This window comes from Melospiza melodia, chromosome 1 (assembly GCF_035770615.1).
Source record: "Melospiza melodia melodia isolate bMelMel2 chromosome 1, bMelMel2.pri, whole genome shotgun sequence".
Taxonomy (NCBI): domain Eukaryota; kingdom Metazoa; phylum Chordata; class Aves; order Passeriformes; family Passerellidae; genus Melospiza; species Melospiza melodia.
Genome location: NC_086194.1, coordinates 91,636,857 through 91,659,418, shown reverse-complemented (window position 1 = coordinate 91,659,418; position 22,562 = coordinate 91,636,857). Strand labels below are relative to the sequence as shown.

The following is a 22,562-nucleotide window of genomic DNA, read 5'->3' as shown; positions in this document are numbered from 1 at the left end:
GTTGGTATGTCCTTGATTAACCTCTGTTTAAAATCAAAATAAGCCAGTAGCTTTTGACTCTTTTTTTCCCCTACTTGCTTGATAATAGTATCACAGTGTTTTATCAAATATCAATGATGACAGGTCTTAAGCAGGAAGAAAATTGAATATGTGAGCAGATTGCGTCTCAGGCAACAACATGTGATCCAATATTAAACATGAGCTTTTCAAGTTACAGAATCAGGGAAGAGCCCAGGTTGGAAGGAACCTTGAAAGATCATCTGGTGCAACCAGATGGTTGGTTATATAGTGAAGTAGACAAGAAATGGAAGAGAGAAACCATTTGCTTTAATGAAATTGGTCCAGTGTTTATTTCTGTATGTTCTCATCAAGAAACCTTCTGATTTTCACTTAGCAAAGGACAGTACTTGCTGGGAAAAAAGCACCTTAAATCCTTTGAAGGGTTCCTTGAAGTTCAAAGGGCTGCTTTTTTTTTTTTTTTTTCTTGTATTTGTAGGAGTAACTGAAGGTTCATATTCCAGTAATTTTCTAGTCAAATATGAAGTTTGAGAGAAAATACAGTTCATATCTAGCAGGAATACTTCTAGTGATAGCTCTCTTCCAGGTATTTTAGTAAACCTTTACTAATGGTACTAATCTTGCGACTTACAAATGCAGAGAATTTACATTGAATTTTAGGAACTACTTTTCAGAGACTTCTGAGTATTTTTGCGGTTCCAGCTGTGCCTAACATAACGTACTTAGTGCAAGAGGGTCTAGAAAGCAGATTTCTCAGGCACCTATATTTATTTTCCCTTGTAAATTTCCCAAGACTAGCTTTCCAGTACTCCTTGTGAAGTGTGAGTACTAAGTGTGGTAGTCTTTTTATCACTGGACTAGGCAGGATAATGCATGCTAGTACTTGATTGCCCCAGAATGCTGTTGTTTCCTACCAAGCATCTTGGCTGCAGCACTGTAGCCAGAGCTCATGCTCTTTCCTATCCATGATATTCCTAACATTTCTGAGGTTTGGTGTTTTCCAGGACACAGGTCTGCCCAGATTAAGTGCAAATTATGCCTTTTGTTCCTGAATGTTTGTGAAAGTTGCATTTGGTTCTGTTGAAATGCTAAATGAGCTTGTCTTCCCAAGGGATTGAATTTATGTCTTGCAGTCTTAAGGGGTTTCTATCAGCAGCATGTTCTGCTTCTCCTGGGAAGTTAGAGAGCACATAGTCAGAGAACAGACCTGAGAATCAGGTCATAAAACAAAATTTTAGAGGTGCAGCTGCATGCATCCCTGACAGCTATTCCTTATACAGTTGTGCTATTAGTATTTATCAAGCACTTTTTACTCCTTTACAGAGATGTGGTTGTTTGTGTGTGTTAATTCTTTAATCAGTGCTCTGCGACATTTTGCACAAGCTAGATAAATTCTCAGTTACTATAAGAACTAAATGCTTCGTATTCCAAATGTAGTGTTTGGTTCAGCTTTTGTGTTTGTTAAGGCTGAGTTGCTCTAATTTACTCACTTGTATTCTCTATCAGTTGTCTTGTGGCTTTGCACGGAATGGGTGTCCCATTTCCCTGTGTTAGGCAAAGAGTTAATCCACAGCTTCTGTGGCTGGATATGAATTTGCTTGGCAGTGTAACTACTGCTTTCTTGGAGCACCTATTTTTGAATTTGATGCTGATACCTTGTGGGCATTAAAGTTTCTGTGTTTCAGCTTCAAGCAACAGTGATGTTCCTGCAGATCCAAACTGGCAGACGTTGGTAGCCTAAATGCTGGTGTTTATTAGAGCAGAGCAAGGCTTGAGGGTAACTGTGCCAAGTGTTGGCTCATTAAATTGGCACTAAGATTCAAAAAGGCTGCTTTTAAAGATAAGGACAAGAATTGGCATGGGCTGGGCAGGGCTGAGAGAATGGCAGTGGATAGGGCATGTGGTAGGTGTCTTCTATCTTTCTGTAGACAATTTGAAGGCAAGAGCAGACTCATTGAGACAAATGAGCTGTCATGCAAGCAGGAATAATAGCAAGTTGAAGTAATAGTGTGCAGCACTTGTCACTGCTGGAGATCAGTAGGCACAGCTCTGAAATGTTAGTGTTAGAATCAACTCTGCTTTTCTGGAGTCCTAATGAGTTATTATTTCCTTGTATTTAGGAATTTTGGTAAATATTAGTGTGGGGAAATTAGTGATTTATCTTTTATTGTGATGAGGAAGCTACTTGAAATTAACATACCCTTTGGTTTGTTTATCCAGGGGAGCTCCCTTCCAAAGTTCATTGACACTGGTGTTCTTACATAAATTTGAACTGGTTTAACCTGAACATGATTAGCTCTTGTCTCTGTTTGCAAAATACTTACATGTATTTGGATTACTCAAATCTGGGCTGGACTGTTTAGGGTTTGATAGGGTAACTTGGTGTAGATAAATCAGATTAGAATGAGTAAATTGTGCCTCCCATTTACATCCTGAAAGAACAGAGTTGAGAGATGGTTGTCTTTGTGTTGCCATCGCTCATGATGTTTTCTGTAGAGTAGAATCCTATTAATAGATTAGATTAGTAGTATCTGAGACCTTTAAAGTCATTTAACAGATTTGGTCTAATTGATAGCTATGCTAATAATCTGAATTACTAGAAATAATGAATTCATTGTAATATACACAAAATGACCTCACTCTTTCCAAATCTTTACTCAGACTAAAGCAGGGTCTTTGAGAGATTTCATTGCCCCTGCTAATGTAATGGCTGAGTGTGCTGCCTCTGCTGTGGGGGTTGGACTGAGCAGTGTGGGCTGGGGGAGGTAGGGCCTGTGTTCTTTGGGAAGCTTTTGAAGCTGTTTGAATCATGACCTGAAGGATTGCCAGGAGAGACATGGAAATGCAAAGATATGGGTCAGCATGCACTACATCTCCCCCTTCTGCAGTTAGCACACGCCTTGTGAACTCAACAGGAGCCAATTCCTTATTGTTGTGGATGAACATTTGATTTCCAGGTTCCAGAGAGAAGGCTGATACCATTAATTGGTGCTTCTATGGTTATTGCAGATTATTTAATGTGACCTGCTCCTCATCATACCAACCTGTATGGAAAAAGACTGTACTGAAGCTAATATTAAATTACCTGCTTGCATGGTTTTGAAGCTGTACATCATTTGCCATGCTGCAGTTTGTAGCTTGAAAATTTCCTGATCAAGTCTCAGGATGACTTGAGTGAAAGAGGCAAAGATTTTCTGTGATTAAGTGGATGCTTTTGTTTCTATTTCAGGAAAGCCCCACAGCACTGGCAGCTCCGAACGGATTCAGCTCTCAGGAATGTACAATGTTCGAAAAGGGAAAATACATTTGCCAGTCAACAGATGGACAAGACGCCAAGCTATCCTTTGTGGAACATGCCTAATTGTCTCATCAGTAAAAGAAAGCCAGACTGGAAAGATGCATGTCCTCCCTTTAATTGGTGGAAAAGTAAGATATTTTATTTCATTTATTTGCTTGATTAACCCGTGTCTCTTTATGAAGAGAAGATTGCATTCAATTAGGATCATTCTGACCCTCCAAAAGCTTGTTTCTATAAATGGGATTTTCAAAGTATATAAATGACTTTTGATTATGGTCAGTCATATTTAATGATTTAGAATGTTTGAATTAAAACTACAAAAAAAAGCAATGGATGCACAATCAGTGTCTTTTTCTTGTGTGCAGTGTTAAGTGGTTTATGTATGCAGTAGCATACAGCCAAAGGATACACGCAGGTCTGTTGTGTATGCTCTCTGCCGTTCCTCCTCATTGAGATTTTATCCATGCTGGATTATTCTTTAGTGCTGAAAATTAACAAATAAGGGCATGGGCTTATTCTGAACATAGTGTGAGTTTTTGAGTGTTCAGCATTGCATGAGTAGTGGTCTGTTGTAAGCTAACAGCAACAAACATTTTTCCTTGTGAAAAGCAAAAACCGGACTTTTTTCTGATAGATTACATCTAAAACCCAGGAGTTCCAGACTGAACACAAGCAAATATATTTTTCCCACTGGGATGGTGACTGAGCACTGCCATGGGTTGCCCAGATGAGTGATGGCATATCCATCACCCCTGGAGATACTTAAAAAGCATCTGGACATGGTCCTGGGCAGCTGGCTTTAAGTGGACCTGCTTGAGCAGGGGGTTGAGCCAGATGACCTCTGGAGGTCTGTTCCAACCTTAACTCTTCTGTGAAACTGTAGTGAAGACAGTAAGATTACAACATCACTCTTTTAACCTTAGCAGTGTTTCAGAAAACTATTGTTGGCTTGTTTAACTGAGGTAATAGGAAGAGAATCATAATCTTGAAGATGAATTTACAGCTTAAGTAATTCTCCTTTACCTTACATACTGGTAAGTTGAATTCTAAAGAGTTATTTGGAGAGAAACAAGCTTCACAGTATTATATATGCAGACTAGAGTGGATTCATTAATATTCTATACTAGCAGTGTGAAAAGCAGAGCTGCCTTCTACGAGCTGTTTTTCCTGCCTCTTTTATGATTCTTCACATGATTCTCCAACTCTTCCTGGGAGATACTGAAGTAGAAACATTGTCTTCTTTTGGCAACAGTGTGTGAACTCTGGAGAGCGAATTGTGTTCTTGGCTGTGGATTGCTGGAAAGGACAGGATTAAGGTTCCCATCAGCCTTCTCTTTGAGATAAATATTCTTTTCATCTCAATATATTTCTTTTAATTTTAAAAGGGAAAAGATTATGTACCATTTTAATTGCTTAATATGGAATTTCTAAGCAGCTTTTGCACAGAAATGCCTTATGTGATATAAAACATGCAGACTGTGTTAAGCAGAAAGTTGACAACAAATTTTAAAAGAAAAGGATAACTAAGCTCAGAAAAATGTACTGAGGGCTTCTGCTGACAAAGCTTGGGAGGAGGGTGTTTGGCACAGAACTAAGTGTTTTTTAAAATATTGCTCAAAAAAATATTCTTCCTCATCCCCATAAATACTCTGCACTTCCTGGTTTGCAAAGGCTTTCCAAAATGCTGTACTGAGACATTGAGACCATAAGTTGTGTGGGACTTCTCATGTATGGTAGCAGAATGATGTACTCTGGGTGTTTTTTAACAAGTTGAGAAATGCCAAAGAATTTAATTGGGCTGTAAGAGCAGCATTTTGTTAAGCCTGTTTTTAATAACCGGAGAGTAAAAACTGTATTTTTTTAGGTTGCATAAAAACAGCCTTAAATGCGTTTCACTGGCAAACCTTTTATGGTGTTCAGTTTCTATTAAAATGTTTATGTTCTTGATGGTTTTCTCTGTTAGCTCTTTCCTTCTTCTTTTCTTATTCCTGCTTGTGTGTGTAGATTTCATATTTATTTGACACCCAAGATCCAGCTTGGTTGTTTGAGATGGTTAGTCTGGCTCTCCTTGATGATCTGCTCTTGAGCACACTTTAACTTTGCCTTTCGGGAGTTCTGCCAAGTGATTTTTGATTCTTGTTGACTCACAGTTTTGTGTCTCTGCCGTAGGTGGAAGAAGTGAAAAAGCACCAGCACTGTTTAGCATTTAGCTCCTCTGGACCTCAAAGCCAGACCTACTACATTTGTTTCGATAACTTCACTGAATATCTGCGGTGGCTGCGACAAGCATCAAAGGTGAGAATGCTGCTAACTCTGCTGTGAATGGGATGTCTGGAGAGTTTCCCCCAGTTCAGTCTTCTCCATGCAGCAGTACTGTTCCTTTTTGATGGTCAGGAACTGCTATTGCTGCTGTTAGTGTTTTTTTGCCAATACCCAGATTGAGAACTCGTGGTAATAGGCATGAGCACAGGCAATAGGGAGGCGAGTTTTTTCTGCATTTACACCAACACTTCTTTCTACTGAGGTTGTGTAAGCAAAGTGCTGTACTGAACTTCATCCATTTTCTTATCAGCTGGATGGATCTACTGAGATCATTATAACAACAAGGATGACAAATACAACTGTCAACATTTCAGTTAAAAAACATTTTTTCTGTGTTATTAAAACCTAAAGTAATGTCAGGGTTTTAAAAATCCATTCCTTACATAGAACCTAAATATGAAATTGCTAGAATAAAGGAATTTTTTCCTGCTTTGAAGTGTTGCTGAACCTCTCTCTAGTTTAATAACTGATTTTTGGGTTATTTGTAATAAGCAAATAATTTTCTGTCAGTGAAAAAAGGTTGCTAACTAAAACCTTTGTAAAGTAAATTTTATACTGGGCTAAGAACACAATTAATTATAGGAATTTAGGGCCTGCATTTTTTTGTTTACTCTTCAGTTCCACCTTCTGTTGTTGAAAGGTATTTTTGCAGTTGTCTGTTTTATCTCTTAATCCCTGCCACTTTTTTGCTAAAGCTTTGTATATCTTGAACCACTATATTTTTCATACTTACTTCAACTGAAGTTTTTTTACTGTGCTCTCAGCGTGCTCTATTTGGTTTTGTAGTCAGCCCTAAACTGCTCATTAGTTCTGTACTTGATAGGACTCTCTCCATGCTCTTTACTATGTACAAGCAACTTAGTTTTTCGTTTTATGTAGCAGTACTTGGAGACACTTATGTAGCACTAGATCTGTTTTGTCTTTATATTGCAATAATGTATTATCCAGCTGATAGCCAATGATACAGCCTAGGTTGTGAGCTTTTTAAAAGGTTTGATTGGATGTCAAACTTCCTTCAAACAGTAACTAATGCACCTTCTAGCACATGCATCATTTGAAACGTTTTTTAGGGGTTTTTTTCTCCTAGTAAGTTTTAAAATTCTTTTAAAAGAAGCTGTTCTGGCATATCTGCTTAGGTCTGTTAAGCCTCAAGGTAAAAATCCCCAAGGCATGTTTTATGAGATGGTGAGGCACGGTCTGTCAGGTTTTTGAGTCCTTGCTGCTTTGGGGCTGTCTCTAGGACAGTGGTGTCCTTTCATCTCCAGAGGGTTTGACATCAGATAAATGAAAGGCAAATCTAATGAGTGAGGAAAACAGTGGAAAACAATGAACTTCAGAGCTAGAGATAAATGGCCAGAAAGCCCCTCTGAATTACTGGCAGCATAAGCTTGTTCTGTGCCATGCTGTGCTTCTCTCTTTCTCTCTGGTTCACCCAAATGACTAACAGCATCGGGATGATAGCCAGCATGAGAACATATCCCCATGCACTCATGATAACCTCCCATGCTTATGTAAGTGTAGAAAGAAAATACATAGTTTCAAGTGTCTTTTCAGACTGTCAGAGGTGAAGAAACTATGCTATTCTTTTAGTTGGTAAAGCATGCTTTGAGGAAAAATAAAGGCATTTTAAACCCCAACTCCCCAGCTCCCAAACCTGAAAATTAGCATTCTGCATTCATGGATTTTCAAACAATATTTTGCCACTTCAAGTTGTTTTTTTGATGTTCGGGGTTCCTGTCCTGAGACAGAAAAACAGAGACAAGCATGATTGTATGCAAGCAGTCGTGTGGGAAGTGCTGCACAGTAACATTGTTTCTGAAGAACAGAAACAGGGAAACTAGTGATGCTGCAAAAGTAATTCAGATTTCCTGCAGCTGATGCTGTTTGTGTCAAAGAGCTCAATTGTAAGGTGTACCACACTTGATTTACATGTATAAAGAAATTACAAAAGTTGAATCTTCAGCTCTGTAGTTCAGGCAAACTAACATTCGTTTCCTATTGCTGGGAAAAAACCCCAATATTTATATGAGGTATTCTGCCTCAGGTGTTTGGGAACTAATCAAGTTCAAAGCTGCTGAAAGAATCATGCTAACTAAGAAAATACTGTGTAAAGCACTGTGTTTCTAAAAGCAAGCATATTTAGCAAGGGCGCTATTATGGCTCTGAAACTTAGTTTCTTGTTGCTTGCTGTGGGCTAGGTCATATGGTGCTTGCAGATTCTTCCCTGATACTGATGTTGTATATAGTACTTGCACTTTTGTGAGTTATGAATAATATTTAAGACTGTATTTTAAATATAGATGTTGTTTAATGACACTTGTTCTGAAAGTGACATTTGTGTTAACTTATATTCATCGGTAGCTCTTCAGAGTAGTTCCTCTCCTTTGTGCTCCTGATACGTGCTGCTGAAAACTGAGGCTTCTGATTCTTACTTAGTGTAATGAAAGCTTTAATTATAAATTTTATTGCAGAAGGAAATCCCTGGTAAAATACTTCATTAAAATGGCTCAATTCAGTTTTTAACTATGAAAAAGCAATTCATATCTATCTTCTGTATACTTCAGAAGAGGTAGAAGATGATGTTGTTTTAACTTTTAAATAACAAGCTCAGTCTTGAAAGGAAGCTTGCAAAGAATGCTTGCTCTGCAGTCTTTCTCCCCACAGAATATTGGCAATGTTGACTTTTTAGTGGTGGTTCAGAATGAGACAAATCCTAATGCATCACTCCTGCAATAAATATGTGTATGCTAGAAAAGATTTGAATTTGTGTTTGTGGAGACTGGAGTTTAATTGAATTAAGAATAAGCATTGCTCCTGTATAATCAGATTCATTCTAACAGTGGAATCCATCACAGCCAAGACCGCTCTCATGCTCTGCCTCTGTAAAGTTTTGGAAGGTGAATAGGTATTGGGACTGGTTTTTCCTATATGGATGTGTCCTGAGGTGAACAGAACTTCTGTTTTTAAGGACAGACTAGAATTATTGCACAAATACTGACCTAAATATCGAACTTGGTGACATACTTATTCCAAATAGGCCACTTTTAGATACGCTGATTTAGCCTCAAACAGAATATTTTTAAAAGCTGGAGATCTGTCTTGTTCGTTAATATTGATAGTTCTGTACCACAGTGCATTTCTTTCCTTTTACTTTCCAAAAACTGGAGAGCTAATTAAGGAAGCTTAAAAGGAAAACAACAGCAACAGATTTGGTCCTTTGTGATCTAATGCATTCGTTCCCTTGCCAAGTGTTGAAAAATAGGCTTATGCAACTGGGAAGGGGGAGCAGAGGGGAAAGAAAGGAACATCTTCACAGCTTTAAAGAACTTTGTCTGCATAAAGTTGTCATGATAGTTATGGAACTGGCACAATTACTTGCACAGCAGATCTGCCACTGTTTGCTACTTGAATGTCAAATGCAGAAGGACAGGGCCAAGAACGTGTGTTTAACAGTGAGGAGGACCTCACTGTTAAATTTGCCACTTTCAAAAAGTAAAAAGCTACACCTTTACTGTAGAAGAGAGAGAGGTGTTACACATACGGTGTTAGGGAGTGGTGGGGCTTGCTGTTGTGAGGCTTTTATTTGGGATGTGGTCTGCTGTTGGCTGCTTCTAACACCTAAACCTAGCAATTTTTCATCATGTGAAATTTCTGTTGTGAGCATTGCCTGTGACACAGTTCATGACACGGGTGGTTTGGGTGGAGTATAAAAGGATAAGTGGTCCTCTGTGTTCCGAGGCATGCAGTTAAAATGTGATGTCAAGGTCTGCCTAGGAAATTCAGTATTGCAGAGCTTAAGCCAGGATGCATTACAGAATTTTATCTTCTTGGAAACAGTGTGCCCCACTGGGCATGCCGGGATGAGTTATGTGATCCCACAGACCCTCTTTCTCCCCTCCTGGCTGCAGGAGAGCAGGAAGGGTGTCAGCAGCTTCATGTGACAATTATTTCCTGCTTTAGTGCTTGGTTCAGTGGGGCAGGTAGAGGAAGAGAGGAGATGAAGGACAGGGGCTGTGAACAAGGCATGTCTGTGTAGGTGGGGAGAGATGTGCAGGCAGAGCTTTGTGTGTCTGCACAGCAGTGACCAGAGTTGGACAGCTGTGCCTGGGCACAAGTTGTCATGTGGGGCTTAGATGCCTGCACGCAAAAGAGGCCTGCTGTTGAAAATACAAGGAATGTCCAAAAATAGGATTTAAAACCTACGAAATTTAAGAGTTTTCTCTTGTGTGCTTTTATATTTTCTTTTCCCTGTTTCAGTTGTCTCTGTGTTAATGTCTGTCATGGAAGTATGTGGTGTTCCTAACAACTGTAGCCTGTGAAAAAGGAGAGATGATGTCAGTGTACATTATGTTTAAAACACAGTAAAAATAGCAAGAATAGCAAATTCAGCTGAGAAGGGCATGCTGCCGTGTTGGCTTTATTCCTTTCATGTCAGCGCAGAATGCTCTCTTCATACATTTAGTTGCACTGTGAAGCTAACAGAAAATAAGAACAGATTAGAATTTAGCTTATGCTATACAAGTAATTAATGCAGGAACCTCTATAGCTGTAGTCTCCGTCTTTCCTCAACTTGTGTAGAGATCTACCTGGAGCAGCAGTGTAAAATTATTAGTTTTGCTTTTTGCTTTTTTTTTCTCTAAAGTTATCTAGTTCTGACCATCTGCCTCAGTCTTCTAACTTTTCAGTCTTCTTATTTTTTCAGTACAAATATGAGAATTGTTGTAAAAAAAGGGGAGTATGAGCCCTGTAAAACTGGTCTGTAACTCTAGTGATATGATATTTACTTCTGATGAGGAGAAAAGGTTTGAGTTCTGAACACATACTTGGTGCTACAGACCACATTTATATATATATATATATATAAATTCTGCAGAACTTAGAAAATAATTCCTGACCTTGACTGCAGTTCTGCAAAAATATTTCCAAAATAGGGCACCAAGATGATTAGCTTTTGGATGTGTTTTACAGCAACTGTGCTCTGCTTTTCAGCTGTGCTTCATCCACCTTTGAGACAGGGATAGATCATCAACTGTGAGACTGCTTTTTCCTTCAGCACAGAAGATTCTGCTCTTTAATTAAAGTGGTGGGAAATAAGGTATATCCACTTGTGCATATAGCTTCATCCCTGTTTCAGATACGTTCAGATGTTAGTGTTTGTCTTTCTCCTGTCAGCCATGGTCAACCAGGAAAAGTTGTGTGAGAAACTTCCACCACAGCTTCATTGTGGAACACAGACTTTGCAGAGCTTTTTAATACAAAGTACACCTTCCAGTCTGTACAGAAGGCTTGAAGCCACGAATCTCATTGTTAAGTTAGCCCTGCATTGTATTTGCCTTGGCTTGCCCTCTAGGTGATTGGCCTATTTCATATGTATTTCTGGATACTGTAACGAGCTGTCTTCACAGAGTTCATCACTGCAGTGATTTTTATTACCAAGCTTCAGTTGTTTCTGGAGGCATTAGGGACAGGCTTTTGTAATGCTTACTGGTCAAAATGGGCTCAGAATACCTTTTTGCAGAGCTTTGATCACAGAACAGCCCCAATGGTGAGTGTAGAAAAAAATCATATGCAAGGATAAAGTAGTTTATTTTAAGATATTTGGGATGTTACTTATTACAGTGCTGACAACTTTTATGTCACTGGATGCACTGTCTCCTTTCCAAGTGTCTGTTAAACCCCCTAAGCAATAGATAACCTTCTGGAGGAATACTGTGGAGAATTTTACTTTCCATGCAATTTGAATTTCTAGATTAGCATTTTTGCTTTTACCTTTTGCTCTTGGTTGTCACTTGTGGTCATTCCACAGGGAATTGTGTACAACAGACTACTTGTGTTGCAGTTAGGAATTTCTGACATTTCCTTTTAGCTTTATAGTCTTAGTCTGTGTGTTTGAATGTACCATTGTGATTTGGGGCTGCCTGGTTTCATGTGTGTTGGGAGCAGGTTGGAGGTCAGGAACCTGCTGGTTGGTCACTGTGGAGGTGACCATGAAGTAGTTGGTTTGTTTCTTATGCCAGTTGAGCTTGGAGGCTGAAAAATTAGTCTTTATTCTAATATGACCTAAAAATTAGTTTAGTATACTGCCAGCATCAGTGGGCATCTTTTGAGAATAGCCTTTAAGCAAAGCTCGTTTTCTTTGTGAATAACGATTTGTGTTTCTTCACACTTGAGACTAAGCAGCACCATTAGCCTCTTGGAAAAATTGATTCAACATCTAGTCAAGGAAAGAGAACCCAGCAAGATTTTCTCATTTTTAGTGTCTTTTTTTGAGCTGATCCTTACTTACAGGAAATATGATGACTCTAAGTTTAGTACGAGGAAACCATTTTTTCCCCTAATACCATAAAATGACAATGTTGAGATAATGCTGTCACTAAAAATAGATCCCTAAGAATAAACCTACAGCTTCCTTTTGGTGGTGATTACAAATACTCAAACATAAACAGACCTCTGGTTTCCACGCGGAACTTGACTTCCTTTTCTCTGTGTGTGCGAAATCCTCAGTATTTGGGACCTTTGCTCTGAAGTCATATCTGGTCATTCTTGCTGTTGATGGCTTCTTATCATCTCAAGTGTGAAAGCAGAAGATTGGGCAAAGCAAACTTGAAGCCAGTTTTCTTGCTCTTTTGATGATAACACTTGAAAGTTTTCCTCCTCCTCTTTCCCTGAAAACCCTATTCTTTTGTGCCTTTTGTTATTAGAGGTTAGTTGACATTTTGGAAATTAACTTCTGGATGTGTTTCAGTGTAGTCAGTCTCTGTTAATGGTTCATGAGGGAAGCCTGATATTTTGTCTCAGCTGATTAATTTTGCATGTCTAAACAGTTCAGCTGATTTTAAAGTGTAATGGTGACTTGAAGCTCTTCATTTGTATTTTAGAGAAATTACAGTTTCACTGTTTAGGGTTTTTTTTTCTTTTGCTGGATTTTAGAGAGTCTGTGGTTCTTGTTTTGGGCTTGCTGCTTTCAGTTAATAATGATTATTGAAGTATTGCAGCCAAGAGTGAGAACAGAGAGCTAGGTATCGCCCACGCATGTGGAATAGCATTCCAGTCCTGTATTTTGAAGCCTCTAAATCAGGTTCTGGTATTGTTGAAGCTGAATTTGTGCAGCTCTTGCATAATTACAGGAAAGCATCACCTGGAAGCTCAGTGAGGAGTTGTATATGTTATCTTTTAAGGTGTGTTCAAGCCAGAAGGATCCCAAAATGATTTCAGTAATCTCTGGAAGTGAAAGAGTAGAAACAAGTGGGAGAATTAATGTAATGTTGATCTTAATGAAGCTCAGGGGAACCAAGTGTCCACAGTGAGCACATCCCATAGGACAGGAGGGGATTGCAGGGACTGACATGCTGCACAGAATTTTGGTGTGTGTAAGGTGTGATAACGGAGCTGATCTTGAAACTGAATGGCTGTAACACTGAAAGCCTTTCCAAGCAAAGTCTAGCAGCAAGGAAGAAAGGATAGGAATTATTAGGAAAACCTAACTTTAGGGACATTTACTCTCCTTAGGCCTCTTCTGTAGTCAGTGGAGAAGGATTAAAGTCTCCAAGGAGAAGAGGGAATGAGTGCTGGAGACCAGTTTTTGGCCACAGGCCAGTAGAGCTATATCCATGATTATTTGTATTGCAAAATATTGGGTCAGAAGGACTTTCTGTGTTAGAGTGGAATAACGGCATGAAAAGAGTTAATCTCATTGTTGAATTAATCCATATGATACAGCTGTGTCAAAGAACCTAGATCAGCAATTGAGGACCTAACATAAGCTCTTGCTTAACACAAACAAGAAAACCCTACCACCCTCTCCATGGGAGGCTGTGGAGACTCAGACAAGTGAATTTCCAGTGTAAGTCTTACTGGCAAGAGTCTGAAATCTATAGTGTATCATGGAATGGTTTGAGTTGGAAGAGACCTTAAAGATTATCTAGTTCCAAAATTCCCACCATGGGCAGGGACACCTTCCAGCAGACCAGGTTGCTCAAAGCCCCATACAATCTGACTTTGAACACTTCCAGGGATGGGGCATCTGCAGCATCTCTGAGCAACCTTGGATTATCTTTGTAGCCTTCCTCTAGACATGCTTTGAAAAGTTCATGTCTTTATTGTGTTACAGACCTTAGACCTCGTTGCAGCACTCCAGGTGTGGTCTCACAAGGACAGAGTAGAAGGGGAGAATTATCTTCTTTGCCCTCTTGGCCACGTCTCTTTTCATGCAGCCCAGCCTGTAGTTGGCTCATTTCTGGCTTTTCATCGACCAGAACCCCAAGCTGCTCTCAGTAATGGCTTCTACCAGTCTGTACTTACATCTGGGGTCGTCTCCTGACCCTGCTGCAGCTCCTGGGACTTGGACTTCCTAAACTTCATGAGCTCTTGCGGGCCCACTTTTCAAGTTTGTCCAGGTGCCTCTGGATGGCTTCTCTTCCTTCTCTTGTGTTATCTGTAAGCTTGCTGAGGGTGCACTTGATCTCACTATGTCATTGACAAAGACATTGCAGAGCACCAGTTGCAAGACCTGTGATCCTGAGGGCCACTACCCTCCACCTGACAGAGAGCCATGAACCACAGCTTTGGCTGCATCCATCCACCAATTCCTTATCTGCTAAATAGTCCACCCTTCAAATCCATGTCTTCATGGTTTGGAGATAAGGATGTTGTGTGGGACTGTGCTGAAGGCCTTAGAGAGGTCCAGGTGGATGACATTGGTTGATCTTCCCTTGCTGACTGCTGCAGTCACTCTGTCATAAAAAGGCCACCAGATTGGCCTGGCATTATTTGCACATAGTGTCTTGTATGCGCTTTAGCATTGCTTCCATGAGGATCTGCTGCATGATTTTCCCATGCTGAAATGAAAAAATGCTGAAAGAAAGTCCTTGCTGGAGGGCTGCTCATTGCAAAGTCTGTGTGCTTGGCAGTACAGCAGCTTGTCTTTGTAAATAAATAAATCTAACAGGAATAGTAAGAAGAAAAAGGGATTTTTCTTAATTTTTATTAGACTGTCACCTCTTTGGCAGTGTTTACAAATGAATTATTTTCAGTCAAGCTGTTCTAAGGATGTTAATATTCCTTGCTCCACCAAATGGAGATTCACATGTCTGAATTAGAGGTAGCTTAATGCAACAGCTAATTACTGTCACTTAACTCTAAGTTACGCCTTAAACCTTGTCCTTGCAGGGATCTTAGTGTGAGCATCCCAGTGTGACTACCACCAAGATCCAGAGTTGCTACCATTCCCTGGGAAATATGGATACCAGTACATTATTTCTAAAAGAAGACTACTTTTCCTCCAGGAGGAATAAAAGTACTCATATTCTAGTAATGACTTCAGATATTACCCAGAATTTCCAAATAACATATGATGAATGTCAACTTTTTTGTCAAATTCTTGCTCTCAAGATCTTTATGCTAAGCTTGGGACACTGGCTTTCACATCTATGATTTTTTTTTCTGGTCTCCTGTCATGAAAAGTAAGGGAGCCCAACTTCTGCTTAATCCCCTCCACATTTCCCCCTCTCCACACATATTTGCTAATGCTGTTTTCAGTTGTTAGAGGTTTGCACAAGGGCCAAAGGTAGAAGTGACCTGTCTGTCTATAAAACTTTGTACAGAGATAAGGAGAGCAGAGAAGTGACAAGTTGCAATTATTTTTGTTCCCCCGAGTCTTGCTGGCATGAGGTGTTTGTACTGGAGGCTTTTGGCTGCTTCACCTGCACAGGAGAGCTGGGGCAAGAATGCCCTGTGAGTGCTGCCACACTGGCATGCACTTCTGCCCTGCTCTTAGTAGGGAATTACTGCTCTGACCTGTGGCAGGGCCCATTTGGTTTGTGGATCTGAGTGACAGCTTTCAAAAAAAACTTTTGCTGGGTTTTATATTTTCTGTGGGAGGTCCTTAGCTTGAGTTGGCCTGTATCTAATTTAACATTTGAAAGAAAACAAGAAGGAGATGCCAGAAAAGCCAGTACCCTTTTACCCTTGGGCTGCACCCGTTTTAACAGTTGTTATTTAAAAATGAAAATACATGACTTTAAAGCAAAAGGTTTTTTCCCTCCTCCCCTTCATTAAGTTTTCTGGCATTAGGTTGTTTACCAGGCTAAGGAGTTCCTCAGCTCTTGGCTGTGGCTGAGGGCACCAATGTGCTTCCTGGCTGTGGACTTCAGCTCCATGGAGGGAACCTCTCTGCTGAGCAGGGCTTTGATGTTTGAATAGAAAGGGGGATTAGGATTTGAAGCAAGGTTAGTTGTGAGGTGAGGAGAACCTGTTTACTCAAAGTTAGTTTAGATATTTCAAGACAATGGATCACTGTTTAGTTAAGGCTTATGCCGGCCTCGGTGGGATGTGATGATTATCAAACTGTTTAAAAACAAATTCTAAAGGAGAAAAATTAAACTGCCTTTGTATTGCATGTCTACAGCAGGTATAATTTAACACTGTCAACTCAGTTCAAACAGACTGGGAATTTGGCTGCCTCTACAGTGTGGGCTGTTTTGCTGTTTTGTCTTCTGTAGAAGTCCTAAGCAGTAATTTCTTATCTGAATAGAACTATAGGTAATGGGATGAGGGTAAACAGGAAAAAGACATAATTACATTGGTTTAAATTCACACCACAGGTCACACCAAAAGATGTCCTTGTGTAAACAAGACTTGTGTTTGTCCATACAGCTGGGTTCAGCTGTGGCCATTGCTGACATCCATTGTCAGCAACAGATCATTTTTGTAGTGTAGCCAAGGCTTTAAAACAAAGACCATAATCAGTCTTGTTGCATAGCTCAGTGACAGAGGTGTCATTATACTGATGGACAAAGCAAAGTGGTTTTTCAGCCCTGTGTAGCAAAAAGCAATGAGAATATGGGTTGATGCAAGTGTTTTTCTGTATTTTTTTTGCCAGCAGATTTACAGTGAACCCATACTGTATTTTCACAGGTCTTGGAATACTGTTTCCTTTTTAAAAATAATAAGTAAAGAAAAAAATAAAATCAGAACACTTTGGCAAATTTCTTCTATTTGAAATGTTGCATGGAATTTAGGCATCAGAGGTACTGCTGGCTTTTTGGAATAGTTGTTTTTATTTGTATAGTGGCACAAGTAACATATGTGTAAAAGTGAGTTTTCATATTAGGGAGACTCCTGTTTCTTTGGCATGTGTGCTCCTCCCTTCTCAGGTGGGGAGGAGCAGAAGACACACTGCCCAAGGGAGGGAGAGAACTCCGCAACAGCATTATTTGTGGTGGTATTTCTAGAACAAATCTGCATTTTGTTGCTGCTGGGAAAATGAAAAGCACAGTTATGGGTTTCTGGTGTTTGCAGTGGGTAGACCCATGGCTTTTTGCAGTGATGTTGTGTATCACTTCTTCAAAACTACAGTTAGTTTGCTGTATTCATCTGAAGACTGAAAAAAGGTAGAACAGTGTAGACCTAGGATGCATAACTGAGGTTGCAGCAGGAGCTGGAAAAAAAAAATCTTCCCTTGGACTTTGTGGTTTGATGTACAAAGTTCAGTGTGGCCTTATCCCATTACTGTTCTTCTGGTATTAGAGTGGGGGACATTGCAACACAATGACAGACTGTGAAGTATTTAAAAATCATATCCAGGGAATGGACAAAGCAGCATATTTCAAATATTTTTATTCACATTTTTTGATGATTAAATATCCCAACTGAAAAACAGACTTCAAAAAAGTGTGAGGTCTTGCTTTGTGTTTGAGCTGCAAGGGTGTCAAATGTTGCATGTCTTGCAGAGACAAGCCTTGACTCTACAGCTCCTTGCTGTAGCTCCTGTCATTGAGAGCGTGTGATGTACCATCTTTTGAGAAGGTCATCGCCCCAGCCATTTCCTCAGTGCTCTTGGGGCTGGAAATGCAGCAGTGGTTTCGTGTGATACAAGTTGAGGGGTCTGTGCAGTTTGGGATATGATGAGAAGACATTTGAGAGGGATTGGTTTGGGTCATGGCAGCTTCTGCGTGTGGAGTTTTGAATTGTGCTGTTTATGGTTTTATTTTTATATATGTACATATAGCATATCCAACAGCTATACTTATGAGTTTTCCACAAGAAAACACCAAACAAACCATAGCAGGCACTTAATGCAAGTTCCCTGTGTATCCAGAAAGCCTTTCCCTCTTGCAGTGCTATCACAACTACTGTCTTCACAATTTTTGTAGGAGCATGGATGTGTTGAACACAACCCAGATAACTTGATGGGATATTTATTTACAGTGGATTTTTTTTGTTTTGTTTTCTTCCAATGGAAGCATGACTTTCTGCAGATAATGTCCTTTTTTCCAGATGCATTTTATTCTTTGAGTGTGAAGGATATCCTACTCAGCATTTTCCTACCTTTTATCAGCTTATCTCTGCAGTGATTCTCCACAGCGAGTCAGGGAAACACAGTGCTTTATTAAAGAACTGCATCATCTTTTAGGAAAAAAAAAGTCTTTGCTTTTGATAAACAATAGCAAACTCAAGCATGTGCAGTCTTGCTATTTTCAAATCAATTGTAGACAATTGCAAGATTGATTGATTTCAGAATAACATGATTTCAGAATTTTGATATTCAACATCAAAATAACTGGTGAAAATTTCTGGTCAAAGAAAGAAAGTATTACAATTATGTTCTCCTTTGTTACTCTTCTTTTTTTTTTTCACCTTGTTATTCTATTCTGTAGGAATTTGTTATAGCACAGTATTGAGCAATGGAAAGAGAAGTTTTATCCCTGCCTGTGAGAGTAACTATGTGTGCTTATATGAGCCTTCCTTGTAATAATTTGGGAGTTAATTCTTAGAGTACTGTTTGGTAACAGAAAGACTTTGATAAAATTACAGTTGATTCCAGAACTTAGACCTTTTAAAATAATGGTTTTATGTTTTACAGTTATCTCTCTGGTAGAAGCATCATTCAATATTTGTAAATTGCATGAAAATATTAATTAAATGCTTTGTATAATAAAGTGTTCACTTTAAAAAAAAAGTCAAACAAAAAATAACCAGCGCATACAACCTGTAAAAACAAAATTACTTTTAACTAGATTTATTTCTCAGGATTTGACAGTTTTAAGAAAGGATCTGCATCCTTTTTTTGGGCAACAGTAGAATTTGTATATTTGATTTTGTTTGGCTGCATTATCATGATTCCCACTCAGAGTTACCATTTCTGGTTCTTGAGATATTTTTAGAGTAATGAGCCTTACTAAGTGCTGCTGGATTGCTTATTGCTGTTCATATCACATTCCAAACAAGTAGTTGGAGCAACAGTGTATGCAAGTGTTACACCTGAAATCAAACATTCCTCCTTTTTAATTTAATGGGTGTCAGCAGTGTGATCAGAACTGTACAGAACTGGGCATGAACAGACTGAATACCCAGCATTCAGAGATGGCTGCTCAGTATAACCTGTGAATAATTCTTGTCTCATACTACAAGGGGCAGAAAAATACTAGCTACAGTAACAAAAGGACTGAACTAATTGAGTAAACAAATTTCACACATTTTAATGGATGTGGGAGGACTGGATTATTAATGGTTGCGTTGGAGAAAAACACTGCGGTGTCTGTTCCCCTTGAAGCTTATGGCTCTGTTATGTGTGTTTATAACAGCAACCACTTATCCTAAGGCCTATGCACCTTGCATTCGAGAGGAAAAAAAAAAATCAGCGGCAAGCTACCTCCTCAACACGTGATGCCTTTAGTTTCAGAGTGCCTTGTAGCAGGGGCTCTATCTCAGCTCAGAAGGTTGAGTGGCGTGGCTTTCATCAGTTGAGAAGCTCTTATGTCACTGGGCATTGATGAGGAGTTGTTGGGTCTTTTTCTCTTTTTGCCCCTTAGATATGGTATTTGTACCTCCAGAATCCCAGCATAAAAGGCCAGTGAAACAATAGCTGCTTTTGGTATGAGCAGCTGACAGAACACCATAACTATTTGAGCACTGTTGGTGTGGTCCCAGAAATGTAAAATGGTGGTGAAGTTGTTTGCTTCTCTTCCTTTGGTCGAGCCATGCCTGCTCCAATAATGCCTCTCCTTCTTCTAGCATTTGGCTCCTCTTCCTTGCCCACTGTCCCCACTGCCTTGCGTTACTGTGTGTGGTGGCACTTTGCCATGTAGCATGTCTGTGACACTACTTTGTGAAAGAACATTTTCAGTAGTGTAGGACAGAAAATATAAGCATTCTACATTGCAGGTTTGTGTTTGTTTTTGATTTTGCTGGTGATATTTTATGGTAAAGTTTAGTAAATAAGTAAAACAGGAAGATGTAGTTCACCGAGGTGTATCCTAGAGATATGGAAAGGGGCAGTATTGCTATCACTTGAAGAAGTTTCCTATAGGTCTCTGTGGAATGACACTAGCTATATATATATATATATATATAGTGCTAGGTGATAGGATTTTTTTAGCCGCTGCAGATTGTGTTTGTTTTACCTTCCTCTTTCTGGAAAACAGTGTTAAGCCTCCAAATCTGTTTTGTTTTTGTCATATTTTTTTATCACTTTTGAACAGTCTTCTAATTCATTGAGAAGAAATGAGTGTTTAGTGCTTTGCTGCTGGGTTATTTTTTCTCTTCAGTAAGGTGTAAATGGGATAACTTTTCTTCTGGCATTTAATACTCATTATCATCTTGGACATATGAAACCAAGACAGTGGTGATGACTGCTAACTTCTCACTTCTGCTTACTTGAGGAAGCAGTGCTACCCAAAGGTCTAAACTGAAGCTCATGTAATTTTTTTTTCTGGTTGTAAAGTATTGTATAACTTCATAAAAGCAAATAGATTCATTTCACATATTAATTTGACAAACCTTTGTTCTTTTCTTCCTGCTAGTCCTCTGTGCACATGGTTTAAGCACTGAAGCCAAGGAAGAGATCATGGCATAACTTGCAGCAATTATGTAAACTGTGTTAGATCAGCTATATATGCCAACACTGGCTTCTGCTGTGCTTAAAAAGCGATTTATCATGTGCTGGTAGGAGTGAAGGAAATGTTATTTTTTTTTAAATTACTGTATTAATATGTTGGTGTTGTACTTGACTTCCAGGTTGCATCACAACGCATCAGCTCAGTGGATCTTTCATGCTGCAGCCTGGAGCACCTGCCTGCCAACCTGTTTTATAGCCAAGACCTCACTCATCTCAATTTAAAGCAGAACTTCCTGAGGCTAAACCCCAGCCCATCCACAAGCAGAGCGCTTAGTGAATTACAAAGGTAAAGTTTGTATGTTCTAGCACTCTTAGTTAGTATGGTTCTAGCACTCTTCCTTTGTCCTTGGAGCCATGATCTGCAGGAACTTCCCTAAAAATTACTACCTCCTCTTGTGGAACATTGGCCTGACTGTAATGCTTCAGAAATTGGTTAACTTTGTGTGTTAGAAACAGACTGGCTTTCATAAGAAACTTCAGGTTTTTCTTGTAAATAGAAGGATATTTTCAGCTCAAAATGCAATTTTCATAATGTGTTTTTATGTACCTACTGAGGCCAGACTGTAGTTCTTCAGGCTTTGACTCGTGTGAGTGAGTATGAATTGGTGAGCTGCCCATCGAGGGCAGCCATTCTATGTAGGAGCAGTACTGCATGTGACCAAGGGAAGAAGTTTTCTCTTAGTCCCCCCAAGCAAAGGAAGCCCTGATTTCATAAATTCAGTCTGGTTCCTGTCTTCCTTCTACTCTGCTCAATCCTATTTTTCTTTCTTAGTATCTGTGACCTTCCAGTTCTTTCCACTGCAGCTCATCCAAGAGTGTAACAAATGGGTAGACAGCAGCATGATTGATGCTCTGAATGATTTAATGTATGTGTTCTGTGGAATCAGCAGCCTTTCTGTGTTCACAAAGATGAATGTTCCCATACTGAATATAAAGCTGTGATTTTAATTTCAGTGGTAAGTGAATTGCAAAGTACCTCAGGATTGTATTTGTGGATGGTCCTGTTCAAACAAAATGTTTTAAACCACATTTCTAAATCCCTTCCTCTTTGAAAAACAACTGAAAAGTACGAGATGGATTATGCGGGCTGTTGTGTTTTTATATCATTCCAATTTCATTTTGGAAAAACAAAAAAATCTGGCATAATGAAAGATGAATGAACCCAGCAAGTCTGCTTCACAAACAAAGCAGGCAGCTATTCCAAGACCTTATGAGCACAGTCTGGAGAGAAATTCTGACTGGACTGTGAATGTCAGCATAGGTGTCCAGATAACAAGTGGGATTTTAGCATAAGCTAGCGATGAACATGGACAAATAATCAGTGTCCCTTATTTTAATGACTTCTTACAATTTTTTTCTTTTTTAAGTATCAGAAAGTGTAAAGGAGATACTTGATTATGCTTTGTCCGTGTACCTACAGCGAATTTCTGTTTGCAGTAGGTTTGGATTTGTCTGTGTACCTGCAACTAATTCTGTTTGGGCTTAGAAAGTATTGATAATTAATGTGATAGGCAATGGTCATTCTCTGTTTAATGTTCTCTTGGTATTGCAGTTGTAGGAACAGCTGATGAGTCTTGCTGATAGTTAAAAAACCATTAAATTTTTTCTTACTAACATGAGGCTGAACATAAAAGAGTGAAAGAGTTCAGAGGACAATATATACTCCTGTTTTCTGAGATGAGGAGAATCGGGAGAAGTGGTATATACCTGAGGTGGTGCAAACCTGATTGTCTCTCATTCTTCTGTGAGCTGGCCCTATTCTGTAAGCAAGTAATATTCTGCTCTGCTTCCATTGCTTTGAGCTTGTCAAAAAGGCACAAGGCAGATCTGGGAACTTCTGGAGAAAAAAAAATTAGGTTACACAGCACTGTTTTGGTGTATCTGAGTTGGTGCATCAGAAACTCCTGCGCTTGATGTTTCCCTTTGATGTCTTCCTTTGTCTGCTTGATGTCCTCCAGCCTTACCTTCACCCAGGACAGGTGGGATCACCCAGACAGTGAGTAGCTGGAGGAAGCTGTTGCCACTGTT

At 39.4% G+C, this 22,562-nt stretch overlaps 1 protein-coding gene across 1 annotated transcript in view; it reads left to right on the top strand.

Annotated features, from left to right (window-relative positions):
* Nucleotides 1-22,562, top strand: part of PHLPP1 (PH domain and leucine rich repeat protein phosphatase 1) — a 144,106-nt gene that overhangs the window by 76,657 nt on the left and 44,887 nt on the right. Inside the window, 3 exon segments of the mRNA XM_063148178.1 lie at nt 3,248-3,444; nt 5,486-5,611; nt 20,654-20,820. Coding sequence (XP_063004248.1) covers nt 3,248-3,444; nt 5,486-5,611; nt 20,654-20,820 — 490 coding nt within the window.